General features: G+C 41.2%; 1 protein-coding gene across 7 annotated transcripts in view; it reads left to right on the top strand.

Moving 5' to 3' along the window:
• Nucleotides 1–27,031, top strand: part of ENTREP2 (endosomal transmembrane epsin interactor 2) — a 443,586-nt gene that overhangs the window by 75,145 nt on the left and 341,410 nt on the right. For 4 of the 7 annotated variants that reach the window (XM_072737076.1, XM_072737072.1, XM_072737077.1 and 1 more), the window contains exon 2: nucleotides 12,519–12,587. The exons of the other annotated variants lie outside the window; for them this stretch is intronic. In XM_072737076.1, coding sequence (XP_072593177.1) covers nucleotides 12,519–12,587 — 69 coding nt within the window. The remainder of the gene's footprint in view (nucleotides 1–12,518; nucleotides 12,588–27,031) is intronic. 7 annotated transcript variants of the gene reach the window in all.

Raw genomic sequence — 27,031 nt, 5'->3', positions numbered from 1 at the left:
TTTTAAACTTTATGTAAATGGTATTGTGTTGTCAATCATCAGTGTTGTATTCTTTTACTCAGTGCTGCCTTTTTTATACCTACATATGTTGATGTGTGTAGACCTTGCCATTTCTTTTAGTTGCATATGTAATATTTTGTTGCATGAATGAAAACCTCAGAGTTTTCCATTGCTTAGTGTTACAAGCAGGGGATTCAGCTACCATTCATGTATCTGCCTGTGTATGCTTTTGTGTGACCACTTACTTCCCTGGGGCGCTGGGTCTCAAACTTGCCAGCACACTTGAAATCCCCTGGAGAAGGCAGCCCCAGTGGCGCAGCGGTTTAGCGCCGCCTGCAGCCCAGGGCGTGATCCTGGAGACCCTGGATCCAGTCCCACTTTGGGCTCCCTGCATGGAGCCCGCTTCTCCCTCTGCCTGTGTCTCTGCCTCTCTCTGAATGAATAAATAAATAAATTAAAAAAAGAAAGAAAGAAAGAAATCCCCCGGAGAGGTAAAAAAAAAAAAATGTGTGTCTATGTCCCAGTGCCAGGTATTCTGATTTAATTGGTCTGAGCATCAGCATTTTAAAAACCTCTCCAGGAAAATTCTAACTTGCAGCAGTGTTTGACAACCTCTGCATTAGACAATGCCATCTAGTATCGGGTCCACAGATCACATGGGACTATTCCAACTTAAGTTAATTAGGATCAAAGATATGAAAAGTACAGTTCCAGGGCACCTGGGTGGCTCAGTGGTTGAGTGTCTGCCTTTGGCTCAGGTCATGATCCCGGAGTACCGGGATCAAGTCCCACATCGGGCTCCCTGCGTGGAGCCTGCTTTTCCCTCTGCCTATGTCTCTGCCTCTCTCTGTGTCTCTCATGAATAAATAAATAAAATCTTTTTTTTTTTTAAGTGCAATTTCTTACTTGCCTTAGCCACCTGTCAAGTGCCTAAAAGCCTCAAGTGGCTAGTGGCTAGTGTAGTAGACAGCACAGATGGAGGACATTCCCACTGCTACAGAGAGCTCTGTTGGACAGCACTGTTCTTTCTAGGGTATAGATACCTGTGTGGACATTTATGGACTGGGGACACATGCCTTGTTGGCTGTACGAGCTATGGCTGTGCTACTTTTTAAATCAGCTGTCTTTGTTTTTTACTGCTACTGTAACAAATTGCCACACATTTATTAGTGCCTTAAAACAGCAGAGATTTATTGTCCTAACAGTTCAGCAGTCCAATGCAGGTCTCACTGGATTATAGTCAACGTCTGGTCAGGCTGCACTCCTTCTTGGAGGCTCCTGGGGAGAATCCATTTCCTTGTGTTTCTGATTATTTTAGCAGAATTCAGTTTCTTGTGTCTGTAGGACTGAGATCCTTTTCTCCCTGCTGTGGCTGTTAGAGAGAGTCATTGGCAGCCTCTGGAAGCCACCTGATGCCTTAGCTGGAGGCCCCAACTCCATCTCCAAAGCCAGCAACAGTGGCCAGAGCCCTTCTTGGATCTCTTCTGCCTCCTTTCTTAGCACAGTGGGGAAAGGTTCTCTGCTCCTGAGGACTTAGGCAGATCATGTGATTACACTGACCCACCCACGTACATAACCCAGCGTGATAGTCCCATCTCAAGATCCTTAGCCTCTGTCACTTACCAGAACTCTCTTTGGCATATTCACAGGGCATTCGGGTGTAGGCATCTGCAGGGGAGGCAGGGGATGGAGGGGGCCAGATGTGATAGAGGGGCATTTTTCTAGAGACCATCCCAATTTACATGTCCTCTCGAGCATTTGAGACTTCCTTTTTATCCATATGCTCACAACCACTTTGTATTATTACTCTTTGACATTTTTTGCCACTATGGGTAGACAGAGATACCCCTGATTACTAGTGAAAGCGATAAGTTCTCCATTCTTAAAGATGGTTAAGTTTACCAGGCCATGTTTTGCACTAATTGTTCTATGTCCAATTTTCTTGGCATTGCAGTCTCACTGGATTTGTGAATCGCTGCACTTAGAATGACCTTCAGGTGGCTCTAGTAATTAGAGATTAGGTTAGATTCCTTTTTTTCCTGTTATTCTCTTGGTTCTCCATTCTTTTCTGTGGCTCAGCTTGGGCCCCACAGTAGGAAAATGGCCATAGCTCACATACTGCCCTGTCTGAGTGTTTTGGTCTTTCTGCTAAATGGACCAGCTTAGGCCATGGCCTACTCCTTGACCCATCACTGAGGCCAAGAACTGCCCTGTACCCACCTTTGCTCAGGCCCTAGAGTATACCCATCCTCCATGGGTCACTCTGGCTCAGCAGAAAAGACCACGTGATTGGCTTGCACCTGTGGGTGCATCCCCACCTACTGCTGGGTGGGGTCCATCCTCCGTACAGGCTCTTAAACTGCTGGGTTATCCACAGTTGTGTGAGTACTTCAGTCTTAGGGTAATTTTTGTTTCCTCTTGCTATGGTTGAATTGCATTTCCCCGCTCTGACACATTCCCAATGTATATGTTGAAGTCCTAAGCCCTCAATACTTCATACTGTGGCCTTACTTGGAGACAGGGTCTGTAAAGAGGTGATGAGGTAAAGTGAGATCTTTAGAGTGGGCCCTAATCCAGTTTTATTGGCATCTAAGTAAAAGGGGGAATGTGGTGTGGAGGTTCCCCATGATGTTAAAAATAGAGCTACCCTACAACCTAGCAATTGTACTACTGGGTATTTGTCCCAAAGATACAGATGTAGTGAAATACCAGGTTACCTACACCCCAATATTCATAGCAGCAGTGTCCACAATAGCCAAACTGTGGAAGGAGCCACGATGTCCTTTGACAGATGAATGGATAAAGAAGATGTGGTCTATATACACAATGGAATATTACTCAGCTATCAGAAAGGACGAATATCTACCATTTACACTGACATGGATGGAACTGGAGGGTATTATGCTGAGTGAAGTAAGTCAGTTGGAGAAAGACAATTATCATATGGTTTCACTCATATGTGTAATATAAGAAATAGTGAAAGGAAGCATAAGGGAAAGGAGGGAAACTGAGTGGGGAAAAATTAGAGAGGGAGACAAACTACGAGAGACTTCCAACTCTGGGAAAAAAACAAAGGGTTGTAGAAGAGGAGGTGCATGGGGGATTGGGGTGACTGGGTGACGGGCACTAAGGAAGGCACTTGATGGGATGAGCACCGGCTGTTATACTATATGTCGGCAAATTGAATTTAAATAAAATTTAAAAATAAAAAAAAACAGTATAGAGAAAAAATAAAAATTTCAAAAAAAAAAAAAATAAAAGGAATGTGGACCCAGACGTGGACATAGGGACATTGATGTGAAGGCATGGAGAGAAGGTTGCTATCTGTAAGGCACAGAGAGACACATGGAACAGATTCTCCCTCACAGTCCTCAAGAGGAACTACCCCCAGAGATACCTTGGTCTTGGACTTCTGGTCTCCAGAACTGTGAAACATAAACTTGGTTGTTGAAGCCATGAGTCTGTGGTTCTTCAGCAGCTCTAGCAAACGAATCTACCTGGGATGCATCATCTGCCTCATATCTGTGCAGCATGGACACTTCATGCTTCCATTCCTTGCTGATTGTTTTCCTTTGAATAGGCCAGTTTCCTCCTGGGTGGGGTGGGCCTGTCCTGGGAAGGCATGGCTCCCATCGCATGTGGCATGTGGGTCTGTCTTACCATTGTGGGTTCTAAGGTCTCTGTCTCTGAGCTCCACAATCTTGGGCCTTCAACCTTCTCTGTACCTCCTCACCCCAACCCTAACCCCCGACCCCACCTGGGCCAGACTCTTGGATCAGGGTGAGTTTCAGGTGCTAGCTGACATCATCTGTCCTTCTCTACCTCCTCCTCCCAGATGAGCTGACATCTGGGTCTCCCTGACTCTCAACCCTGTGCTAGGCCCCACCCCCCACCCCGTTCTCCCAAGGACCTGATAGCAGTTCAAGAAGAGGGGACATATCTTCCCCAGCAGCCCCCATGCTTGGAGGGATGCTGCCTCATATGTTGTGGGCCTGCTCAGTACCTTGTGTCCTGACCCTGCACTCCTCTGTATCTCACTCTTCTGTTTTGGGTGGAGTTTGGGGCTGGGCATTGGGTACAAATGATCCCATCATCACCATCTTTATCTCTCTTGCTCTCTCTTTCCCTCTGGACCAGGTGTGAGCTCAGGCTAGACTAGAAGTAGGACCCAAGAGTGCTTACGTGGGCCTTCGTGCTGTCACCTCAGCAGTGAATTGTGGCTTGGCTTTGGTGTGAATTCCCAGCTTCTGGCAAGCTCTCTTCCAGAGGTGGCCCAGAGGCCCAAATCTGATGGATGATGGAGAATGAATAAAACACAATTACCTTGGGTATTGACATCAGGGTCCTGTTCCCACCCGCCCAGTTGGAGGTGGAACCACACCTCTCAAATGATAGTCCATGACAGGGCTAGGTTTCCTCCCAGTCTTTGGGGGAGTGGCTGTGCTGTCTGGGAAGTAGGGAAATGGTAGAGGTGGGGTGGAAGTGCAGGTGGGGAGAGAGACAGGATGGTGCTGAGGCTGCTGTGGGCCAGCATCACAGAGAAGCATCTAGGACTGACAGGACAAGAGCACAGCTCCTTCCTGCCATTTTCCAGAGCGCAATCTGGCTGGGTGCTGATCAGCCCAGGGCCACATGCCTCATGATCAGTTAGTTAACTGCTTCCCTGGGTCGGACATTGAGTGTGGTACTCTGGTCGTCATCTTTTTCTCTGTCTTCTTCACTGATACTTTAGAGGAGTGTAGGAGAGGCTGTTATCTGGCCTGCTTTATGAAACAGGAATCTTCCTGATTTTTTTTTAACTTTATGGTGAATGGCATGTTATATAAAGGTTTAATTGCTATCTCCCAAATGCTGGCTCCAGCTCAGGTCCCTCCCCTGAGCTTCCAGCCTTGGGTATCTGGCCGCCTACCCAACCAGTGTGATTGGCTGTCTCGTTGACATTGTAAACTCAGCATCCCCAGCATGAACTTCTGGTTTCCCCATACCTGCTCCTCCCACTGTCCCCACCACTGCAGCTCGTGGCAGCTCTGTTCTTCCAGACCATCAGGCCAAAGAGCTGGGAGATATGCTTGGTTTCCCTTTTTTCTCTCTCTGACTATTCCATTGGCAAATGCTGTTGACTCTACTTTTAAAATATATCCAGGATGCAGCTATGTCTGTGCACTGTCCCTACTTTCCCCCTGATTCCAGCCACCACTGTCTGGAAGGGTCATCAGGGCAGCCTTTCTGCAGGTCTCCTGCTTCCACCTTGCTCCCCCAACATGCTGTTCTCAGCATGAGATCCCCATCAAAGCATAAGAAGGATCATATCTCTCCCTGCTTAGGATCTTTCAGGGGCTCCCCACTTTTTTCCATGTCTAAGCCCAGTGCCCCACAGTGGCATCTGGGGCCACAGATGATCTATCCAGCCATCCAGCCACCTCCTGACCCTGTGACTCATCTTCTTCCTGCCTCCTTGCTTTCTGCAGCCTCACTGACTGGAGCTCACCATGTAAGCTCCTGCCTCAGGGCCCTTGCAGGGGCTGTTCCCTCTGTTGCGAATGTTTTCCCCCCAGATATTGGCATTGCTCACTGCCTCCCCTTGTTCAGATCTTTCCTTAGAAGCGAACTTCTGAATGAGGCCTATCTTGACCACTCCATTTAAATATTCCTCCCCACTCCTTATCCCCACAACCTGCTCATCCCTCCCAAAGCTCATCCCTCTCTAGCATACTGAAATGGTCACCTTGGTCACTTGTTTGTCGTGGTTATTGTTTGTTGTTTTTGTTCCTTCTTTTTAAAAATATTTTTAGTAGATTTTATTTATTCATGAGACACACACACACACACACACACACACACACACACACACACACAGAGGGGGAGAGAGAGAGAGAGAGAGAGGTAGAGACACAGGCAGAGGGAGAAGCAGGCTCCACGCAGGGAGCCCGACGTGGGACTCGATCCTGGGTCCCTAGGATCTTGCCCTGGGCTGAAGGTGGTGCTAAACCACTGAGCCACCGGGGCTGCCCTGTTATTGTTCTTTCTTTGTTGACTACCTGTCCTCTCCAAAGACAGGGATTCTTGTCTGCTTTGTTTAGTGCTGTATCTCCAGTGCTTAGAACAGTGGTTGGCACATAGAAGGTGCTCAGTAAATTGATCGTGAGGAAAGGAGGACCTATATGAGAGGAGATGCAGTGCTGAAATAGAACCTTTTGAGAGTTAATCTGACATGTGCAATGGGAAACATGTTGACTATATATATGCTTATTAATAACAAATGATTAAATTTCTCCAATTAATATATCCACTAAGTTAAACCAGGTGTTTTGTTGTTCTCCTTCTCAGATGCTGGTACAATATATAAAAGTAGCTTGAATGCCAGTCAGTAATAATGCCAACTGGGAAGCCAAGGGTCCTGGAGCCCATAGCTTGACGTCCTAGGTTTTTAACCATTTCCCACCCTTGAACACACCCACTTCCCTGCCCCACCAAATCTCTGTTCTGTAGGGGAAGCAGGTAGGGACAGCTACAGGCCACCCTGGGTGTCCCCTCCCTTCATAGGCAGAGGGGAGGAGAGGGGGAAGAGGAGAGTCAGATTCTCTTTTGATGGAGCCCTTCAAGAAAGTTGCCTTCAAGGTAAATTTTAATATTAGAGTCAAATAAAATATATATATGAAACTTTTGAAATGACACCCTTAGGAAAGAGGTCTTTTGGAATTTGAAACCCTCAACGGGTTTACTGACTTCAGGTTTTACCCAGGCACCTTCACAGATCAGACAGCTGACTCATTCCACTTCTTTCTGTGGGAGCCCTTACCAACCAAAGGAGGGGCTGTAGGAGCTGCCAGACGGGCATCCATACTAATCAGTGGGGGCACTGGTGTAGCTATGAGCGTGCAGGTGTTTTATTTTCACAGCTTTTTCATATGGTGCCCAAGAAGCTGGCCCAGGCCTCTCTGCTGCCAATTTTTTTTCATTTGTAATAGATTTTGTAAGTCACTGGTTGGCAGAACCAGGTCAGGTTTGCTTTTTGGTGGAGTGATGATCCTGTGTCACTCTATGATGTCTCCCTGTGCTCCCATGCCCACCTGTGCAAACCTCTCCTGCGGGGTGTGAGCCTTCTGTGAAATCACGGGGTATCCTTTCTCAGCTCTGCTGCTCTTCTCAGGGCCGTGAACACACACATCACATCTCTCTTCTCCATGACTTGAGCATCAGTCACATAAGATTCAGTGTCTTCTTTGCTGAAAGGCTAATTACTCCTCTCCACTGCTGTTGTCTACTACGTGTTTCAAAGTTGCTGCTGCTGCTGAGTATAGTGCTATACTCAGTTTTAAGCATTCACTGTTAAAATTCGTGATACGTGTACCCCACAGCAAGTCTTAGACAGGATCTCTTGTTTACTGCTAGAAGGTATTGGGTGCCGGTCAGCACTTAGATGTGACCCATCCTGACTGTGCTCCCTGCTCCCAGTGTGGCTTGGGTGTCCTGCTGCTCAGTCAGTATTTGTGGGATGGTTGAATGGGCTGCGTCTTGATAATTCAAGACTTCAGGAAATCCTTTCTTAATGGTGAATTCTTAGGGTTCCTAGTCAGGTGTCAGAACTTTTCAACATTCTGAAGGAAGCCTTTAAAGAGAGTGGTCCATCTGACCCTACAATTCTATTTATTTATTTAAGAGCGGGCAGGGGGAGGGGCAAAGGGAGAGGGTGAAAATCTTCAAGAAGACCCCCTGTTGAGCACGCAGCCCTACATAGGGCTCTGTCTCGCCACCTTGAGATGGTGACCTGAGCCAAAACCAAGACTCGGATGCTCCACTGACTGAGCCACTCAGGCGCCCCCCCATGACCCTACAATTCTATTGAGGGGTCATTCTTTTGTAGGAAATGAGGATAGTGTGGCCTTTGTTGAGGTCACAGGTGACATTGTGCTGTCCATTTGGCCTTGTTGATGGAAATGATGAGAGAATATTGGGAGGGGGGAGAACTGACAAGTGCCTGTGAAAATGGTGAGCCGGTGCTTGTGTCTATAAGCTATTTTTTCATTCTCCGTGCTTTACTCTTTTTTTTTTTAAATTTATGATAGTCACAGAGAGAGAGAGAGAGAGAGAGGCAGAGACACAGGCAGAGGGAGAAGCAGGTTCCATGCACCGGAAGCCCGATGTGGGACTCGATCCCGGGTCTCTAGGATTGCGCCCTGGGCCAAAGGCAGGCGCCAAACCGCTGTGCCACCCAGGGATCCCCCGTGCTTTACTCTTTTAATGCACTTTGGTCCAAACATCCCTGTGCTTTGAAGAAAACCATCTTCAGAGAATAGGTGGTTTTGAGTTCCCAGAAATCTCTGGGGGTTGTTCCAAACAGGCAGGTATGCATTGTGTAGCTACTGGTAAAAGAGTGACAGGAATTAGATTAAAACTGGGAATTAAAAATAAAACAGCTGGGAATTTTGAGGCATCTAGGTGGCTTAGTGGTTGAGCATCTGCCTTCAGCTCAGGTTGTGATCCCGGGGTCCTGGGATTGAGTTTTGCATTTGGCTCCCCACAGGGAGCCTGCTTCTCCCTCTGCCTACGTCTCTGACTCTCTCTCTCTGTGTCTCTCATGAATAAATACATATAATCTTAAAAAAACTGGGAATTTTTGCCTGCACAGAGGTGGAGATCATGCAGAGGATAGAGAATCATGCATGGAGGCAGGAGGGAAGGAGGGTTTGTGAGGTGCACATCATTGGGAATCTCAGGCTCTGTAGTGTCCACCCCGACCTGCTCCCCTGAAACCTTCACGTTCCTGCTGATTGGCAATACCACTCTGCTCAGGCTGCACACATGAAGTAATCTTTAACTCTGTGTCCATACCCCCCACTGGCCCCTTTAACGAGAGTATAAAATCCATTAGATTGGGACCTCTTGCCTCTGTCTTCCACTGCCATCGCAGGTGCAAACCACTGTCGTTGTTGTCTTCTTCTTCTGCTGCTGCTGCTGCTGCTTCTTTTTAAAGATTTTATTTATTTATTCAGAGAGAGAGAGACAGAGACATAAGCAGAGGGAGAAGCAGGTGCTCTGTGGGGAGCCCGATACAGGACTCGATACCAGGACCGTGGGATCTCTCCCTGAGCCGAAGGCAAGTGCTCAACCACTGAGCCACCCAGGTGTCCCTGTCATCTTCTTCTGATGACTGCAGTACCTCCTCCCCACTCAGCTCCTTTAACATGGAGGTGGGCATGACATGCCTCTGCTCTGGATCCTCGGAGCTCCCTGCCCTGTTTTCCTTTGCCTGATCTGCCCCCTTGGACCTCAGGTCACCCCTTCCCCTGATACTCTTGGGCTTGCTCCCCCTGCCCCGGAGCCTCTCAGGCCTCCTGCTGATCTTCCTGCTACACCAGGATGCTCCCAGCTCAGCACCTTGGCCCTGGCCTGTCCCACTCCCCAGATGTTCTCATGGCTCCCTCTTTTTCATCACCTTCAATTTTCCTCAGATGCCAGCTTCTCAATGAGAAGCATCTTGACCATTCTGTTTAAAACTAGGCCTTCCCTGATAAGAGGATCTTGAAGAGATGCTGGTGCTCTCACATTAACCGCATTATTAACAATAGCCAGGATGCAGAAGCAACCTAAGTTGGCTGATGGAGATAAAGAACTGTGGTATGCCCATACCATGGAATACTATTCAGCCTTAAAAAGGAAGGCAATCCCGTCATATGCTACAATGTGGATGAACTGTGGGGATAAACTGAGTAAAATAAGCAGTCACTAAAGAGCAGATGCTTGGGGCACCTGGGTGGCTCAGTGATTGAGCATCTGCCTTCAGCTCAGGTCATGATCCAGGGGTTGTAGGATTGAGTCCCACATCCAGTTCCCCAGAGGGAGCCTGCTTCTCCCTCAGCCCATGTCTCTGCCTCTCAGTCTGTGTCTCTCATAAATAAAAGAAAAGAAAAGAAAAAAAAGAAAATGGCAGATGCTCTATGATTACACTTATAGGAGATACCTAGGGCTGGGGGGAGGGGCAGTGTGTGCTGGTTTAGTGGGTAGAGTTTCTGTTGTACAACAATGCATGAGCTAATGCTGCTGAGTTGTACCCTTAAAAATGTTTAAGATGACAAATTTTATAGCATGTGTTCTTTACCACTATAAAAAAAGCAGAAATAAAAAAACTAGGCCTACTCTGTCACTCCCTGTTCCCCCATTGAGTGCCTACCCCCCCTCTGAGCACTTATTATTCTCTTATGTACTTAATTTACTTAGGATGTCTTCCCTTGAGAATATAAACCCCACATAGGTGAGATTGTTATTTGTTTTATTCACTGAGGTCTAAGACAAAATCCAGGCACTGATCAAGCACTTCATAAATATCTATCAATTATGAGAATGTGCCCTAAATCTCGGCACAGCCAAATGTCAGAGACTAAGACATGGACTCGAGAGTGCTCCTGGTGATGGGTGTGTGCCTATTAAGGGGAGGATTTGTGCTTGGGTAGAAATGCTCCTAGTGAAATAGGAACAGACAGGCAGGGTTAGAAGGTATACTGTGTGTTTTTAAACTGGAGGAAATATTCATCGTTTCTGAATGACTGTTGTAAAGGTCTTGCTAAATGACAATTGCCTGTTCATCCCATATACCCCAAGCTGTGTGTCATGCAGTTTCCTGGTAGTATGCACCGCACCAGGAGTATTTCTCGCTCCTCTTGTGGACAAGATAGAGGAGACCTGGCTTTTGCAGAAGGGAAAAAATCCTGTATTTTCTTTGCTTCTTGCTCTATGGTAATGCAGATCAATGGTTTTCAAACTAGGTTTGGAGGAACCTTAGGGTTTTGTTATTCCTTTTCAGAGAGCACTTTAGCTTTTAGTGGCTTTACATTTTGATGTTCAACTTAATGGTTTATTTGGCAGAGAGCTCTGTTGCATTCGGCTTTAAGGTCCTCAGGGCCAGGATTCTAACTGGGTTTGTCAGTTAGCCTCTCTTCTGCTGGGTACTTCAAAGCGGGTGGTCCTGAGATCTTTTCTTTTGGCATTTTCAAAGGGCAAGGAGTGCATATCTAAAACAAGGCAATGAATGGAAAACAACTTTTCTTTAAGGTTCAGTACTTAAAGCTAAGATATCACGCAAAAGGAAATGTTTAAAGAAGGATTTAAGAAGAAAATCTCATTGCAGATGAAAAGAGGCTGACTCTAAAGAACCTGACAGATTCCAGAGAAAAGAGAATCCTTGGGTGCATATTCCTGTAGCATTTATAAAACCCTGGAGCTCACCATTTATGTATAAAACTTTAGCAGTACGGAAACAGGCAATGGCTTAAGTTGCTAAGTTCATCAGTTGGGTGAGTGAATGACCAGGTATGATCATTAGAAGGGTGACAGGTGTATTATTCACTTGGGTGGCCATAACAAAATACCATATATTTCTGGAGGCTGAAAGTCTAGGGTCAGGGTGCTAGTAGAGTCATTTCCTGGTGAGATTCTCTTCCTGGCTTCACCTTCTTGCTTGGTGCTCACTTGGTAGAGAGAAAACATTCGCTCTTCCTCTTATAAAACCATGAATCCCATCATAGAGGCTCTCCCCTCATGATCTCATCTAGTCCTCTTCTCCTCCCAAAGACCCCATCTCCCAATACCATGACATCACAGGCTTAGGGCTTCACTGTTTGAATTTTGTGGGTGAAGCATCAGCTTTGATAGTTATGAAAAGGAGAGGGAGAATGCTCATTTTATTGCCTGGGTGTGATGATCTAGCCTTGCGTTTGTCCTTGCTTAAGTTGAAAATGTTTCCATCTCTCTTCTTTTGTTTTTATTTTTAAAGATTTTATTTATTTATTCATGAGAGATGTAGAGAGAGAGAGAGGCAGAGACATAGGCAGAGGGAGAAGCAGGCTCCCTGTGGGTAGCCCGATGAGGGACTCAATCCCAGGACCCCGGGATCATGCCCTGAGCCAAAGGCAGATGCTGAACCACTGAGCCACCCGGGTGCCCCATCTCTTCTTTTAAAGAGTAAGCACAGACTTGTTATACTCCATATGTGCTGGTTATAAGGCAGATCACAGTTTTATGGGTCCTGAAGAATGTACATTTTGGGGACCTTTTTATCCTAAATAATACAAAACCACAGACACAAACGCACTAGGGCCTCTTCCAGCTTGCTGTGTAGAAGGCCACAAAGCTTAAACTTACGTAGTTTCACAGTAAATCCAATTGTCTCTTTTTTCTTTTAAAATAATATTTGTCATTTTTGCTAATCTTAGCAGTAATATTAACGATTGATTGTACAAAATACAGGTAGGCCAGAAAACCTGCCCTAATTTCATAACTCTCAAATGATCACTGTTCATATCTTACTATGCATAAGGTATTTTGATTCAAGGATGTGCAGATTTTCACATTTCAACATTTCCAGAGCCTGGATGGCTTTTCACAATACATAGTGTGTCAGCATTTTCATGCATCGTGTCTTTTCTCCAGTGGCATGACTTGTGTCACTGTTGGCATCTTAGATGTGCTGGGATAAGGGTTTATCATCCCATGGATACTATACTCTGTGAACATCCCTCCAGGTTGGAAGTGATGGGGAGGATGAGAATCAGCGGTGCAGAGTGACAGAATGGGATGCCCTGCTACGTCAGGTATGTGCCCCTGGGTGGATGCCCTCTAAGCTCCTTCTGTCCTGTGATTAGAGCGTTTTACCTCATGAGGATATTAGGGGATTGAGTGAAACTGTCAGACATTAGCAGCATGCTTATGCTTGGTGATTTGCCAGCACAGGTGGGTTCATTTGTGAGAGGCCTGTGAGGTTCTAGGCTGGGGGACCATGGCCAGGTACTTGGGAGAAATTTGAAAAATCTGTGACGGTCTGGGGAGGCTGATGTAGAGCCCCCATGACAAAATGAGCCCGTCTCCCTGCTTCTTCAGGAAGCCCACTTGATACGTGTGAATTTTTTTTTTTTTTATGTGATCGCTACACCCTACGTGGGGCTTGAACTCATGAGCATGAGATCAAGAGTTGTGCATGCTCTTCTGACTGAGTCAGCCAGCTACCCCCTTGAAGGTCTGAGTGTCTACTTCAGAGTCATGGCTTATTTAACAAATCCCCACTTACCCAACAGTTGTTGGATGTTCTGGTTGTTTCCGTTTTATCTACAAGGTGACTTGGCATCATATATCTGCATCAGAATCTGCACATCTTCAAGAAAATCTCATTAGGATAAATTGCCAGATGAGAATTATTCCAGCCAAGGGAGATAGATGTTTTCGAGGCTTCTTAAGGGCAAATTGTGACAGTGTGGCTGTCACTGAATCTTTGTCAGCCTGGGGTACTGCTCTGTGGGGGTGGGGAGATGCCAAAGCCTCCAATTCAGGAGATGAAAGCTATTAACACATTGTTACTAGCCTTTCCTGATTTGCTTATAACTATTTTTACCTCCTTTGTTGGCAAATATGTTTTGTTTTGTTTTTCTTTTTAACATTCAAGTATTTCTTCCACTCAGGTAAATGTTCTTAGCCTAGCTTCAGAGAAAAAAAGGTCAGAGAGAGATCCTAAGTATAAGCATGTATGCACAATGCAGAATGTAGATGCCAAAACTTTGAAATATTTGCATCAGCTCTTCACAATATTTTTAAGGAATGAAAACATCACAGATCCAGTTTTAATCTCTTTTGTATCCTCCCCCAGCCTGTCTGTTCCTTTCAAAACCAAAGAGAACATTCCTTCTAAAATTTCGTTTCTGACTGCAGAACAAACATGTAGTACCTGCACATGTGCTTTAAAAAGAATCACACAAGTGGTATTAACTGTATGTATCATTCTGAAAGTTATTTGTAGCATTTTGTATCATTTTCTGTATCCATCCAAATTTTATGGCTTCATTTACCACCTGTTTAGAATTCCTTTGTGAGAATATATCCCAGTCATCTGCACTGTGCTATGATGACCATTCAGGTTGTTTCTGGTGTCTTGCCTTGACAAGCAGGCTAATGGGCATGTCCTCTCATATGTCCCCCGTGCTGCGGGACCAACATATTGGCAAAGCCCATACCTAGAAGTGGAATTTCTGCGTCATGGGGAGTGAGCATCTTAACATCCCTAAAAGTACCAGATTTCTCTTCCAATCATTTAAATCAATTTGTACTCCTACTAGAGGCCAGGAAGAGTTATGATTCTATTTTCTCTGCAGGTTTGGAGGGACCCTACTTTTAGAACTCTTTTAATGGAAAGAAAACAACATTATAAATACAAATTTAGTCATGAAAGCAGGTATTTAATTAGAATGAGAAAATAAATCACAAGTTATAAATTCAAAAACTGCTTTGAGATGTACCACATATGTCACACAATCCAGAAAAATAACATTTGAAAAATTTAAGAATTGTATGGCACAATGCTCTTCTTTCTGTATTTTGTTGCCACATACTCTTTGATTGCCTATTCATATGGCAGTGATTTTGTAATTTCCTTTTCTCTAGATTCTCAAATTATTGTTTAGTTGTTTTTCACTAGCATGGCTGATTAAAATGATTCTGTTATTTTTGTGTCTTATTATTGAGATAGTCACATAACAAAAGTCACCATTCTAAAGTGTACAATTTAGTAATTATCAGTATACTCCAGGGTTGTGCAGTCATGAACCACTTTTAATTCCAGACCATTTCCATGACCCCCCCAAAGAAATTCTGTACTTATTAGCAGTCAACTCTAATTTCCTCTAATTCTCAGCCACTGATGACCACTAGTTGACTTTCTGTTTCTACGGATTTGCCTTTTCTGGACCCTTCATATAATAGGAATCATACAATATGTACCTTCTGTGTCTGGCTTCTGTTACTTTGCATAATGTTTTTGAGGTTCATCCATGTTATATAGTATGAAACAGTACTTCCTTCATTTTAATAGCAAATGATTTCCGTTATATGGATATACTACATTTTGTTTAACCATGTATAAGTTGACGGACATTTAGTTGTGTTCACTTTTTGCCTATTATGAATAATGCTGCTATGAACATGGGTGTATAAGATTTTGAGTGAATATATCTTTTCCATTATCTTAGGTATATACCTAGGAGGAGATTTGCTGAGTTACATAATAATTCTGTCTTTAACATATTGAGGAACTGCCAGACTTTTTTTCAAAGAAGCTGTACCATTTTGCATTCACACCAGAAAGGTATGGCAGTTCTAGTTTCTCTGTAGCCTCTCCCAACACTTGTTATTTTCCTTTGTTTTTTTGTTTATGTGAATTGGTATCTAATACTTTGATATGCATTTCCCTAGTGATTGATGATGGTGAGCCTCATTTCAGGTGCTTACTGTCCACTTGTATATCTTCTTTGGAGAAATTTCTAGTTAAATTCTTTGCTCATTTTCTAATTGGGATATTTGTCTTCTTATTGTTGAGTTATAGCAGCTTTTTATATATTATCGATATTATACCTTTATTAAGTATATAGTTCACAAATATTATAAATACCTTTAATTCAATGTATTGTCTTTTACTTTCTAAATATTATCCTTTGATGCATAAAAGTTAAAACAATTTTTTAAAGGTTTTATTTATTCATTTGAGAGAGTATGAGCAGGTGGAGGGGCAGATGGAGGGGGAGAAACAGACCCGTGCTGTGCAGGGAGCCTGACACAGGACTCTATCCCAGGATTCTGGGATCATGATCTGAGCCAAAGGCAGATACTTAGCTGACTGAGCTAACCAGGTGCCCCCAAAGTTCTAAATTTTGATGAGGTCCAGTTTATTTATTTTTTCTTTGCTTCTGTGTGCTTTTGGTATCTTATCCAAGAAACTGTTGTTTAATTCAGAGTCACTGAGATTTATATCTATGTTTTCTTCTAGGAGTTTCAGAGTTATAGCTCTTACATTAAGGCTTTTGATCCATTTGGAATTAATTTTTATGAATGGTATAAGATAAGGGCCCAACTACATTCCTTTGCATGTAGATATCTAGTTGTCCTAGTACCATTTTTGGAAAAGATGATTCTTTTCCACCTTGAATGGCCTTAGCACCCTTGTTGAATTCCAGTGTGCCATAGATCTATGTATGGGTTTATTTCTAAACTCTCAATTCTATTCCATGCAGTACTACATTCTCTTGATTCTTGTGGCATCTTAGGAAATTTTGAAATCAGAAAGTGTGTATCTTCCAACTTTGTAGTTCTTTTTCAAGATTGCTTTTGGTAGTTTGGGCCTCTACCATTTGCATATCAATTGTAGGATTAGTTTGTCAATTTTTTTTTTTAAGATTTATTTATTTAAGAGAGAGCACACGCCATGCACATGCATGCTCACAAGAGTTGGGATAGGGACAGAGAGGGAAAGAGAGGTTTTTTTTTTTTTAATTTATTTACTCATAGACACACACACACACACACACACACACACACACACAGAGGCAGAGGGAGAAGCAGGCTCCATGTAGGGAGCCCGACATGGGACTCGATTCTGGGTCTCCAGGATCATGCCCTGGGCTGCAGGCGGCACTAAACCGCTGCACCACTGGGGCTGCCCTAGTTTGTCAATTTTTGCAAAATATCTACTTGGGATTTAGATACAGATTGCATTGATCCATTAGTGAACGCGGGCTGTCTTCCCATATATTGAAGTCTTCTTTAATTTTATTTAATGTTTTTTATAGTTTACATTCTACCAGTCTTGCACATCTTTTGTTAAATTTATTCTTTTTGCTACTCTTGTTAATAGAGTTGTTTTATTGATTTCACTTCAAATTGTTCATTGCTAGTATAGAAATACAACTGATTTTTGTATGTTGAACCTGTGTCCTGTCACCTTGCTGAACTTGTTTTTTAGCTTTAATAGTTGTGTGTGTGTGTGTGTGTGTGTGTGTGTGTGTGTGTATTCCTTAAGGTTTTCTATATATAAGATCATGTCATATGACAACAAAGATAATTATGCTTCTTTTTTCCAAATTGTATGTGTTTTATATAATTTTATTTTTTACCGCTTCGTTGCCTAGGCTAGAATCCCCAGTGTGATGTTGAATAGAAGTGGACATCCTTGTCTTCTTCCTTAATCATAAGGACAAGCTTTCACTCTTCCCTCATTAAGTGTGATGTTAGTGAAGAGGGACTGAATGGACATTTTTCCAAAGGCATACAGATGGTCAAGAGACACATGAAAAGATGCCCAACATAACTCATCATCAGAGAATTGCAATCAAAACCACAATGAGATCACCTCACACCAGTCACAGTAAAATGATAATAAGAAGAGAAATAATAAATTTTGGCAAGAATGTGGAGAAAAGAGAACCCTCATGCACTGTTAGTGGGAAAGCAAACTGGTGCCACCCTGGAAAACAATATTGAGGTTCCTCAAAAAATTAAAAATAGAAATAAGATACAATCCAATAATTCCACTGCTGAGTATTTATCCAAAGAAAATAAAAACATGGGGTGCCTGGGTGGCTCAGTTGGTTAAGTGCCTGCCTTTGGCTCAGGTCATGATTCCAGGGTCCCAGGATCTAATGCTGCATCAGGCTCTCTGCTCATTGGGGAACCTTCTTCTCCCTCTGCTGTTTCCCCTGCTTGTGTTCTCTCTCTCACTCACTCTCTCTCAAATAAATAAATAAAATCTTAAAAAAAATAAAAACACTAATTTGAAAAGATATATGTATCCCTGTGTTTATTGCAGCACTATTACAATATCCATGACATGGAAACAGTCTAAGTGCCTATCTGTAGATGAATGGATAAAAAAAGACATGAGCCATATATACAATGGAATATTAGTCATAAAAATGTTGAAATCTTGTTATTTGCAACAACATGGGTGGGCCTAGAGGGTATCATGGTAAGTGAAATCAGTCGGACAGAGAAAGACAAACACCATTTGGAATGTAAAAAAACAAATGAACAAACAAAGAATCAAATAGAAAAAGAAGTGGACTCATAAATACAGAGAATAAACTGGTGGTTGCCAGAGGAGAGAAGGGGAGGGGGATGGACAAAATAGGTGAAGGAGATGAAAAGGTACAAACTACCAGTTATAAAATCAATGTCACGGAGATAAAAAGTATAGCATTGGAAATATTGTCAATACTATGTAATAACATTGTATGGTGACAGATGGTAACTACCCTTAAATGGTGAGCATAGATTGCAGAACATAAAGAATTGTGGATTCACGATGCTGTACACTGAAATGAATATAACATTGTATGTCAACTGTATTTCAATAATGAAAGAGTATGATGTTAGCTGTCAGTTTTTCATAGGTACGATTTATCATATTGAGGAAATTCCTTTCTATTTATAGTTTGTTGAGTTTTTTTTTTATCATGAAAGGATGTTGGAATTTAGCAAATGCTTTTTCTGCATCTATTGATAATGTAGGTTTTATGCTTTATAAAGCATATATATATAGCATATAATATACTATTACTACAGTATATTATTTTGATTGATTTTCATACATTAAACCAACCTCATATTTCTGGGACACATCCCACTTGGTTATGGTGAATAACCCTTTCTATCTGCTGCTGGATGCAATCTGCTAACATATTGTTGAGGATTTTTGCATGTATATTTACAAGGGATGTTAGTCTAAAGTTTTCTTCTGATGTCTTTGTCTGGTTTAGGTATCAGAGTTATACTGGCCTCATAGAATGAATTAGGAAGTGTTCACTCCTCTTTTTGGAGGAGTTTGAGAAAGATTATTGTTAGTACTTCTTTGAAGGTTTTGTAGAATTTACCAGGGAAGCCATCTATCTGATTCTGGACTTTTCTTGTTGGAAGTTTTTCCATTCCTGACTCTCCTAGCCAGTTTGGGCTGCTGTAACAAATACCATAGTCTGGGTGGCTTACACAACAGACATTTACTTGTCAGAGTTCTGGAGGCTGGGAAGTCCAAAATCAAAGTGCTAGCTGCTTTGGTTTCTGGTAAGTGCTTTGGTTTCTTGCAGATGACTGCCTTTTTACTGTTATTCTCACATGGCTGAGGGAGAGAGAGAGTCTCTTTTATGTCCCTTATTATAAAGGCACTAATCTCATTCATGTGGGCTCTACTCTCACACCCTGTCCCCACCTCTTCATACCATCACACTGGGATTGTGGCTTCAGTATATGAATTTGGAGGAGACACATTCAGTCATAGCACTGACCTATTCTCTTTGTTACTAGTCTATTCATGTTTTCTGTTTCTTCTTGAGTCAGTTTTGATAGCTTGTATGTTTCTGAGAATTAGTGTATTTCATCTGGCTTATGTGATTTTTTTTTTGACTTAAGTTTTTCACAGTATTTCCCTAGAATCCTATTGTTTTTTTTTTTGGTAAATTTTGTATTGATTTTCCCAGCTATTTTTCTTTTGGTCAGTCTAGCTAAAGTTTATCACTTTTGTTGATCTTTTCAAATAACCAACTTTTGATTTTGTTGATTTTCTTTATTTTTTTCTTCTCTCTTTCATTTTTTCCATTGTTAGCTTTTTCTTCTGTTTGATTTAGGTTTAGTTTACTCTTTTTTTCCCTAGCTTTTTATGGTAAAAGACTAGAAGAAGATTATTGATTTGAGATGTTTTTTTATTTTTTAGCATAGGAGTTTTCAGGTAAAAATTTCTGAACATTACTTTCACTTAGAAGGAGTAAACTCTTATGATGATTAAATTGTGGTATGCAGTGTTTATTTTTTGTCTCAAAGTACTTTCTAATTTTCCCTGCAATTTCTTTGACCCATTGTTTATATAGTACTGTGTTGTTTAATTTGCACATATTTTGGATTTTTCCAAATTTCCTTCTATTTTTTTTAACTTATTATGATTAAAGAACATAGTTCATGTAATTTGAATATTTTAAAATTTAGAGAGATTGTTTTGTAGCTTAACATATATTCTGTCGTGGAGAATGTTCTATATGTGCTTGAGAAAAATGTATATTCTGCTGTTTCGGGGTTGGATATTACATAGTTAAGTCTAGTTGGTTTATGGTGCTGTTCAAATATTCTCTTTCCTTACTGATATTCTCTCTAGTTGTTCTGTTATTGAAACTGAGATATTGAAGTTGCCAACTATTGTTGTGGAGTTATTTCTTTCTTTGATTCTGTCAGTTTTTGCTTCATATATTTTTAGGGCTCTGTTGTTGTATTTATAGCTGTTACATCTTCATCATGGATTAACATTTGTATTATTATATAATGTTCTTCTTTGTCTGTAGTAGCAATTTTTGTCTTAAGGTCTATTTGGTCTGATACTCCAGCTCTCTTTTGATTCTTGTTTGTGTGGAATATCTACTTCTGTCCTTTTACTTTCGATTTCTGTCTTTTAATCCAAAGTGAGTCTGTTGTAGGTAGCATATAGTTTGATCATGTTTTCAAATCCATTCTGCCAATCCCTGTTTTTTGTTGTTGTTACATTTAATTCATTTTCATTGTATGTAATTAAAAATAAGGAAGAACTTACTTCTGCCATTTTGCTGTTCGTTTTCTATACATTTTATGTCTTTTTTGTTTCTCATTTCCTCAATTACTTTTGTGTTAAGTAAATATAGTATGCTATTTTCATTCCTTTGTTTTCTTTGCTGTATATTTTGAGTTATTTATTTAGTGGTTGCCCTGGAGATTTCAATTAACCTTTTAAGCTGTAACAAAATGGTTATTATTCATGCCAACTTAATTTCATTTGTATACAAAACTTTGGTCCATTCTCCCCTCTCTTTCTGCTATTAGTATCACAAAGTGTATCTTTATATGGTGTTTGTCCATCAGCATAGACCTATAATCATCACTTCTGCAGATGTGTTTTAAATCAGATAGAAGAGTTACAAACAAAAATGCATTTGTGTTGTGTTTTATATTTAGCCATGTAGTACCTTTAGTGGTGTTCTCTATTTCTTTGCATGGGTTCAGGTTACTAGTTAGTGTCCTATCACTTCTGTCTGAAGAACTCCTTTTGGCATTTCTTGTAGGGCAACTATGAACCCTGTTTTTGTTTATCTAGAAGAGTCTTAGTGTCTTCTTCCATTTTTGAGGGACGGTTTTTGCTACATAGAGAATTATTCCTTGACAGCTGTTCTTTTCTTCTTAATTTCAGCACTTTGTGTCATTCCATTGCCTTAGAGAAACCATGGTCTCCATGGTTTCTGATGAGATATTAGCCTTTAGCCTTGTTGAGGATTCATTGTACATGATGAGTTGCTTCTCTCTTGCTGCTTTCAAGATGCCTTCTTTGTTTTTTTGCCAGTTTGATTATGGTAGGTTTAGGTGATTGAGTTTATCCACTTCAGCTACTTGTGGAACTCTTACTGGTTTGTATAATCTTTGAATGTTATATGTAGATAATCATTCTGTTAGTAAGTAATGATAACATCCCTTTCTAATCCTTATTTGTCTTTCTTATTGTTTCTTTTTATTTATTTAATTTTTATTTATTTTTTTAAAAGATTTTATTTATTCATGAGAGAGAGAGAGAGAGAGAGAGAGAGAGAGAGAGAGAGAAGCAGAGACACAGGCAGAGGGAGAAGCAGGCTCCATGCAGGGAGCCCGATGTGGGACTCGATCCCAGGACTCCAGGATCACATCCTGGGCCGAAGGCAGGTACTCAACCGCTGAGCCACCCAGGGATCCCTGTTTCTCTCTTTTTAAAGAAAATTCCTTGGGAATGCTTTCAAATATTCAGCATTAAGTATACTGCTTGCATCGGGATTTGCAGGTTCTCAGTTGAAGTATGTTGTCAGGGAAGCATGGGAAACACTTTATTGAATTGTTAGGAAGTTCAGGAACAATTTCTGTTAATTTCTGTGAATGGGCTGTACTTTCTTCTTTCTTTATGTGTTTCATAATTCTTTTTTGAAAATGAGACATTTTGAACATTATATAGTAGTTAACTCCAGAGGTCAGGTGATTCTCTCTCCTCAGGGTTTGTTGTTGCTTGCTCTCAGCTCTGTTTGTCTAGTGACTATTTATTTTTTCTAGTGACTATTTAAAACTATTTTGTGGGGATGCCTGGGTAGCTCAGTCAATTAAGTATCTGCCTTCGGCTTGGATTGTAATTCCAGGGTCCTGGGATCGAGCCCTGTGTCAGGCTACCTGCTCAGCAGGGAGCCTGCTTCTTCCTCTCCCTCTGCCCCATGCTCATGCTCTATCTCAAATAAATATATAAAATCTTAAGAAAAAATAAAGCTATTTTGTGAGGTCTGCCACAGGTAGTCTCTGAAGGTTTTGTTAAATCTTGGTTCAGCTAGTGCTGTCACAGAGATTTCCTTGAGTGCCAGAAGGAGAGAGAGAGAATGGAGCAGCAACACCTCTCCTAATCTTTGCAGAATGACTGTGTTGGGGTGCTTCTTCACTACCTAGCCAGGCTGTTTACAGCTCTGCCCTAGCCTTCATTTGCTGTGAAGATAATCCAGAGATGAAAGAGTAGTGTCTTCTCAGGTCTTTACTGAGCATGCATTGCCCTGGATATACATATAGCTCTCCAAATTTCCCAGTATACTTGGGTGTTTCTGAATACTCAAATTACCAAAGAAACTCCCTCTCCAACTTCTCTTTTCAGGCTTTTGGTACTCTATAGTATGCCTCAGTTATAATCACCTGTCTCAGACTGCTGTAAGGAGTTCATTTGCCTGACATTTTTAAGGAGTGCTTTCTGATCTTCTATCCTGAGAAAGTTCCAAGTTAGGTGAAACAGAGATGAGCCCTTTGTGCCAGTTTTTGAGGCAACCTCTAGACAGGTTAGAGTGGACAACACAATTCTTTATGAATAGAGTCTACTTAACCTCCTTCTGGAACCAAGGACCAGGGTCCTAGCCTTGGGAACATGGTCTGTATCTTTAAGACCTGCTACACTATTAAGCTGGAGAGGAGGGCAAAGCAGGGGCAAATAAAAATACACAGGGTTTTCCTTCCATTTTTTGTATTACCTTTTTCTTGTTTCAGTGTTCTTGAACCTTTTACTGCTTTCCAGAAATCTGACAAAGTTGTTTCTATTTTTGCTTGATTTTTCAGTGTTTCTGTGGAGGGATGGGCCTTGGAACTTCTTACTCTGCCTTTTTGCTAATAGCCTGGGCCAGAAGCCAGAAATGTTTAGTTATTGGCAACAAGATATATTGTTGGCCCTGCAGAGTAAGGCCTCAGGTTAAAGCTTTAAGGCCTTAGACTAAGTGATTAAAGAAATAGAACAGTAAAAATTGTGATTCATAACTTTATGGTTTTCCCTGCTATAGCCTTTAGCTTATTTTGTAACTTTAGATGTAATGATACATTCTTTTAAGAGAATTTTTCTTTCATATTGTAAGCAATAGATACTTTATTAATTTCACATTTCATCCAGTAAACAATGTGAAAGCTGTGGCAGGCCCCTGGGAAGCAATGCATTTATAAATCAATGGGATAGCATCTTAGGTGAGTATTTCTTTTTTTTCCTTGGTCAATTAAAAAAATTATTATCAAAGTATAGTTAACATATAATGTTATGTTAGTTTCAAGTGTACAACAGAGTGATTTGATACTTCTATACATTACTCAGTACTCACCATAAGGAGTGTAATCACAGTGCAATATTATTACAATATTATTGACTATATTCCCTATGTTATACTTTTCATCTCTCCATGACTTCTTTATTTGATAACTGGAAGTTTGTACCTCTTAATCCCTTCACCTGTTTCCACCTTCATCCCCATCCATCTAGTGTGGAAACCACCCATTTGTTCTCTGTATTTAGGAGTCTGTTCTTTTGTTTTCTGTTTTAGATTTCACATATAGGTGAAATCATATGGTGTTTGTCTTTCTCTGTCTGAGTTATTGGTGTTTCTTTTAATGTGACCACTTAAAAACTTAGATTTATTTGCATGTATGGTAAGCCTTTTTCTTAACAAAAGGTAAGCAAATAAACATGGTGGGGTGTGTGTGATATACAAATGATTATTTTCTGTGGGTCCTGTCTGTGTTTGTTACGGTGTATGTTCTTACCCTTAATAGTTTGTGATTTGATACTTAAAAGGCACAAAATTTTAGCCTTCATGCAGTAATGCTTCTGGGTCTCCTGAACCTGTGGTATTGGTGGTGTGACCAGAGATTTATCATGCTGGCCAAAATAGATGCACACAAATATAGTCAGCTGATCTTTGGAGCCGTGGGCTGCCTTTTGAGCAATTTTGGTTATCTGTGTGAAATCCTGAAAGGGGCCTCCAAATCCACATGTAATCCATCCACACAGGTGGGTGTTGTGAATAGTGAGGGCCATGGGGTAACTTTCTATTTTAACTAAACATTTTTATTAGTAGGTGTGAAGCTCAAGTTATCCTAGTTCACAAAGGAGCATTCTGGCTGTCAGCCGGTACTGTAGCAAATTAACACATTAAAAACATCTTGAAAACCTTATGTTTGTTTCTTCTGAGTTTTGGCATCCTGGGAGAGCTCTTGACTGCCCTTCCAGGTTCTGTGTGTATACCTGCATATGCCTTGTATGTCCTGTAGGAACTTCAGGACCATAAGGTAGCTAATTAGCAATGAAATAATCATAGAAGGAATCACAGATTTTATAACAGCTGAAATTTAGGATTTAGCTATATATCTAATTTTAAATTAATTTATGAAATCACTTATTTCGTAATTACTTAAAAAGCATATTATGATCAGCAATCCCAGAAAGTTATTTTGTGGATATTAATAAACTTACTCTAAAGTTTTTTTTTTTTTTTTTTTTTTACTCTAAAGTTTATATGGTGAGGCAAAAGACCTAGAGTCGCTGACATAATAATGAAGACCAACCAAGTTGGAAGACTGGTGCTACCCAAGTTCAAGACTTACCACAAAGCTCTAGTAATTAAGATTTTGTGGTAGAGGAAAGATGATATATTAATATATCAGTGGAATAGAGTGGAAATCCAGAAATAGACTCACACAAATATGGTCAGCTGATCTTTGACAATGGAACAAAGCCAATTCAGTGGAGAAAGGATAGTAGTGTTTTCAGCAAAATGATGTAGGAACAACCAGATATCCACAGACTCTTCACAAAAATTAACCAAAGATGGATTATGAACCTAAATGTAATGTAAGACCTAAAATTATAGAATTTGTAGTAGATAACATAGGAGAAAATCTATGACCTTGGGTTGACTATGACCCTGTTGTATTTAGATACAACACCAAAGCAATGAAAGAATTGACATTAAAATTAACAATTTCTGTTCTACAAAAGACATTGTCAAAAAGATGAGCCACAGACAGGGAGAAAATATTTGCAAATGTCATATCTGATAAAGGACTGTTATCCAAAATATACAAAGAACTCTTAACTCTAAGAAAATGAACAACCCGATTAAAACATGGGCAAACTATCTGAACAGACACTTTGCCAAAGAAGATATACAGATGGCAAGTAAGAATATGAAAAGATATGTCAACATCATATGTCACTAAGGAATTTCAAATTGAAACAACAGTGATACACTGTTACACACCTATCAGAATGTTCAAAATAGTGACAACACCAAATGCTGACAAGCATGCAGAGCAACAGGAACTCTCGTTCATTACTGGTGGGAATGCAAGATGGTACAGCCTCTTTGGAAGACAGTTTGGCAGTCTTTTACATGACCTAACATTCTCTTACCATATGATCCAGCAACCATGCTATTATTAACTTGCTATTAAATAAATGAACTGAAAATGTTTGTTCACCCAAAAACCTGCACACAAATGTTCTTAACAGCTTTACTCATAATTACCAAAAACCTGAAGGCAACCGAGATGTCCCTCAGTAGGTGAATGGATACACAATTGTGCTACAGCCAGACAATGGAATATTCTTTAGCACTAGAAAGAAATAAGCTATCAAGTCAGGAGTAGACTTAGAACCTTAAGGGGAACTTTAAATACATGTTACTTAGAACCTTAAGGGGAACTTAAAATACATGTTACTTTAAATACATGTTTAAATAAGTGGAGGAAGGTCACATGAAAAGCTCTAATACCCCATGATCCCAGAGATATGACATTCCTGAAAAAGCAAAAACATAGAGACAATAAAAAGATCCGTGGTTGCCAGGGACTTGAAGGGAGGGAGGGAAGAATGGGTGGGGCACAGGGGACTTTTAGAGCAGGGAAACTACTCTGTATGATACTATATTGGTGGATACACATCAGTATTTATTTGTTGAGACTCATAGAATGTAGAACACCTTGAGGGAGCTATGATGTGAACTGTGGGCTTTGAGTGATGATAGTGATATGTCAATGTAGGTTCATCCTTTTTTTTTTTTTTTTTAAAGATTTTATTTATTTATTTGAGAGGGAGAGAGGACAAGCAGGAGGATGGGCAGAGGGAGAAGGAGAAGCAGACTCCTTGCCAGGCAGGGAGCCTGATGTGGGGCTTGATCTCAGGACCCCAGGATCATGACCTGCGCCAAAGGCAGATACTTAATAACTGAGCCACCCAGGTGCCCCAGGTTCATCCATTGTAACAGTGTGTCACTCTGGTGGAGACATTGATGATGGGGGAGACCGAGGGTGTGGGGTGTGGGGGGAGGGGAGTGGGAACTTTGTACTTTCTGCTCGGTTTTTGCTGTGAACCCAAACTCTTCTAAATAGCAAAGTCGACTAATGACCTGAAATTTTAAAGTGCCGTGTTCAGCAGTGTATGGGACCAGAAGGCAGGACTTGCTCATTCATCAAGTCAGTGGTGAGCGGGAGCATTCCTAACAAGAAAAATGTCGAGGGCCAAGCTCTGTGATTTATAAAGGAAGATTAAGGTGCTGCTCCTTTATTTATGGGCTTCTCCTTGCCGGGGAGAATCCCCAGCATGTGCTGAACCAGGATGTGTTAGGCACATAATTTAATATTTTTTGTCTTTATGCTGTATAAGTGTTTGCTCCAGAATTTTCATTAGATTATAAGTAGGTAGGGTGAAGTTGCTAAATTTATCCACAGTAAGCTCAGGTGAAGGGAACATGTGGCTTCCTTGTCTTTGTGTAACGGTCTTGCATCAGCTTGCAAGTCAGGGCATATTAAGCATTTTAATCTTTATGCCTTATCAGTGTTTTTAAGTTAATTAATTCTGTTTCATTCAAACAGATTTCATAGACCCTTACCATTTGAAGGGTGACCCAGA

The sequence above is a fragment of the Vulpes vulpes genome, chromosome 14 (genome assembly GCF_048418805.1).
Source record: "Vulpes vulpes isolate BD-2025 chromosome 14, VulVul3, whole genome shotgun sequence".
Lineage (NCBI taxonomy): Eukaryota > Metazoa > Chordata > Mammalia > Carnivora > Canidae > Vulpes > Vulpes vulpes.
Note: the sequence above shows the minus strand (reverse complement) of the source record. Positions and strands in the feature narration are given on the sequence as shown.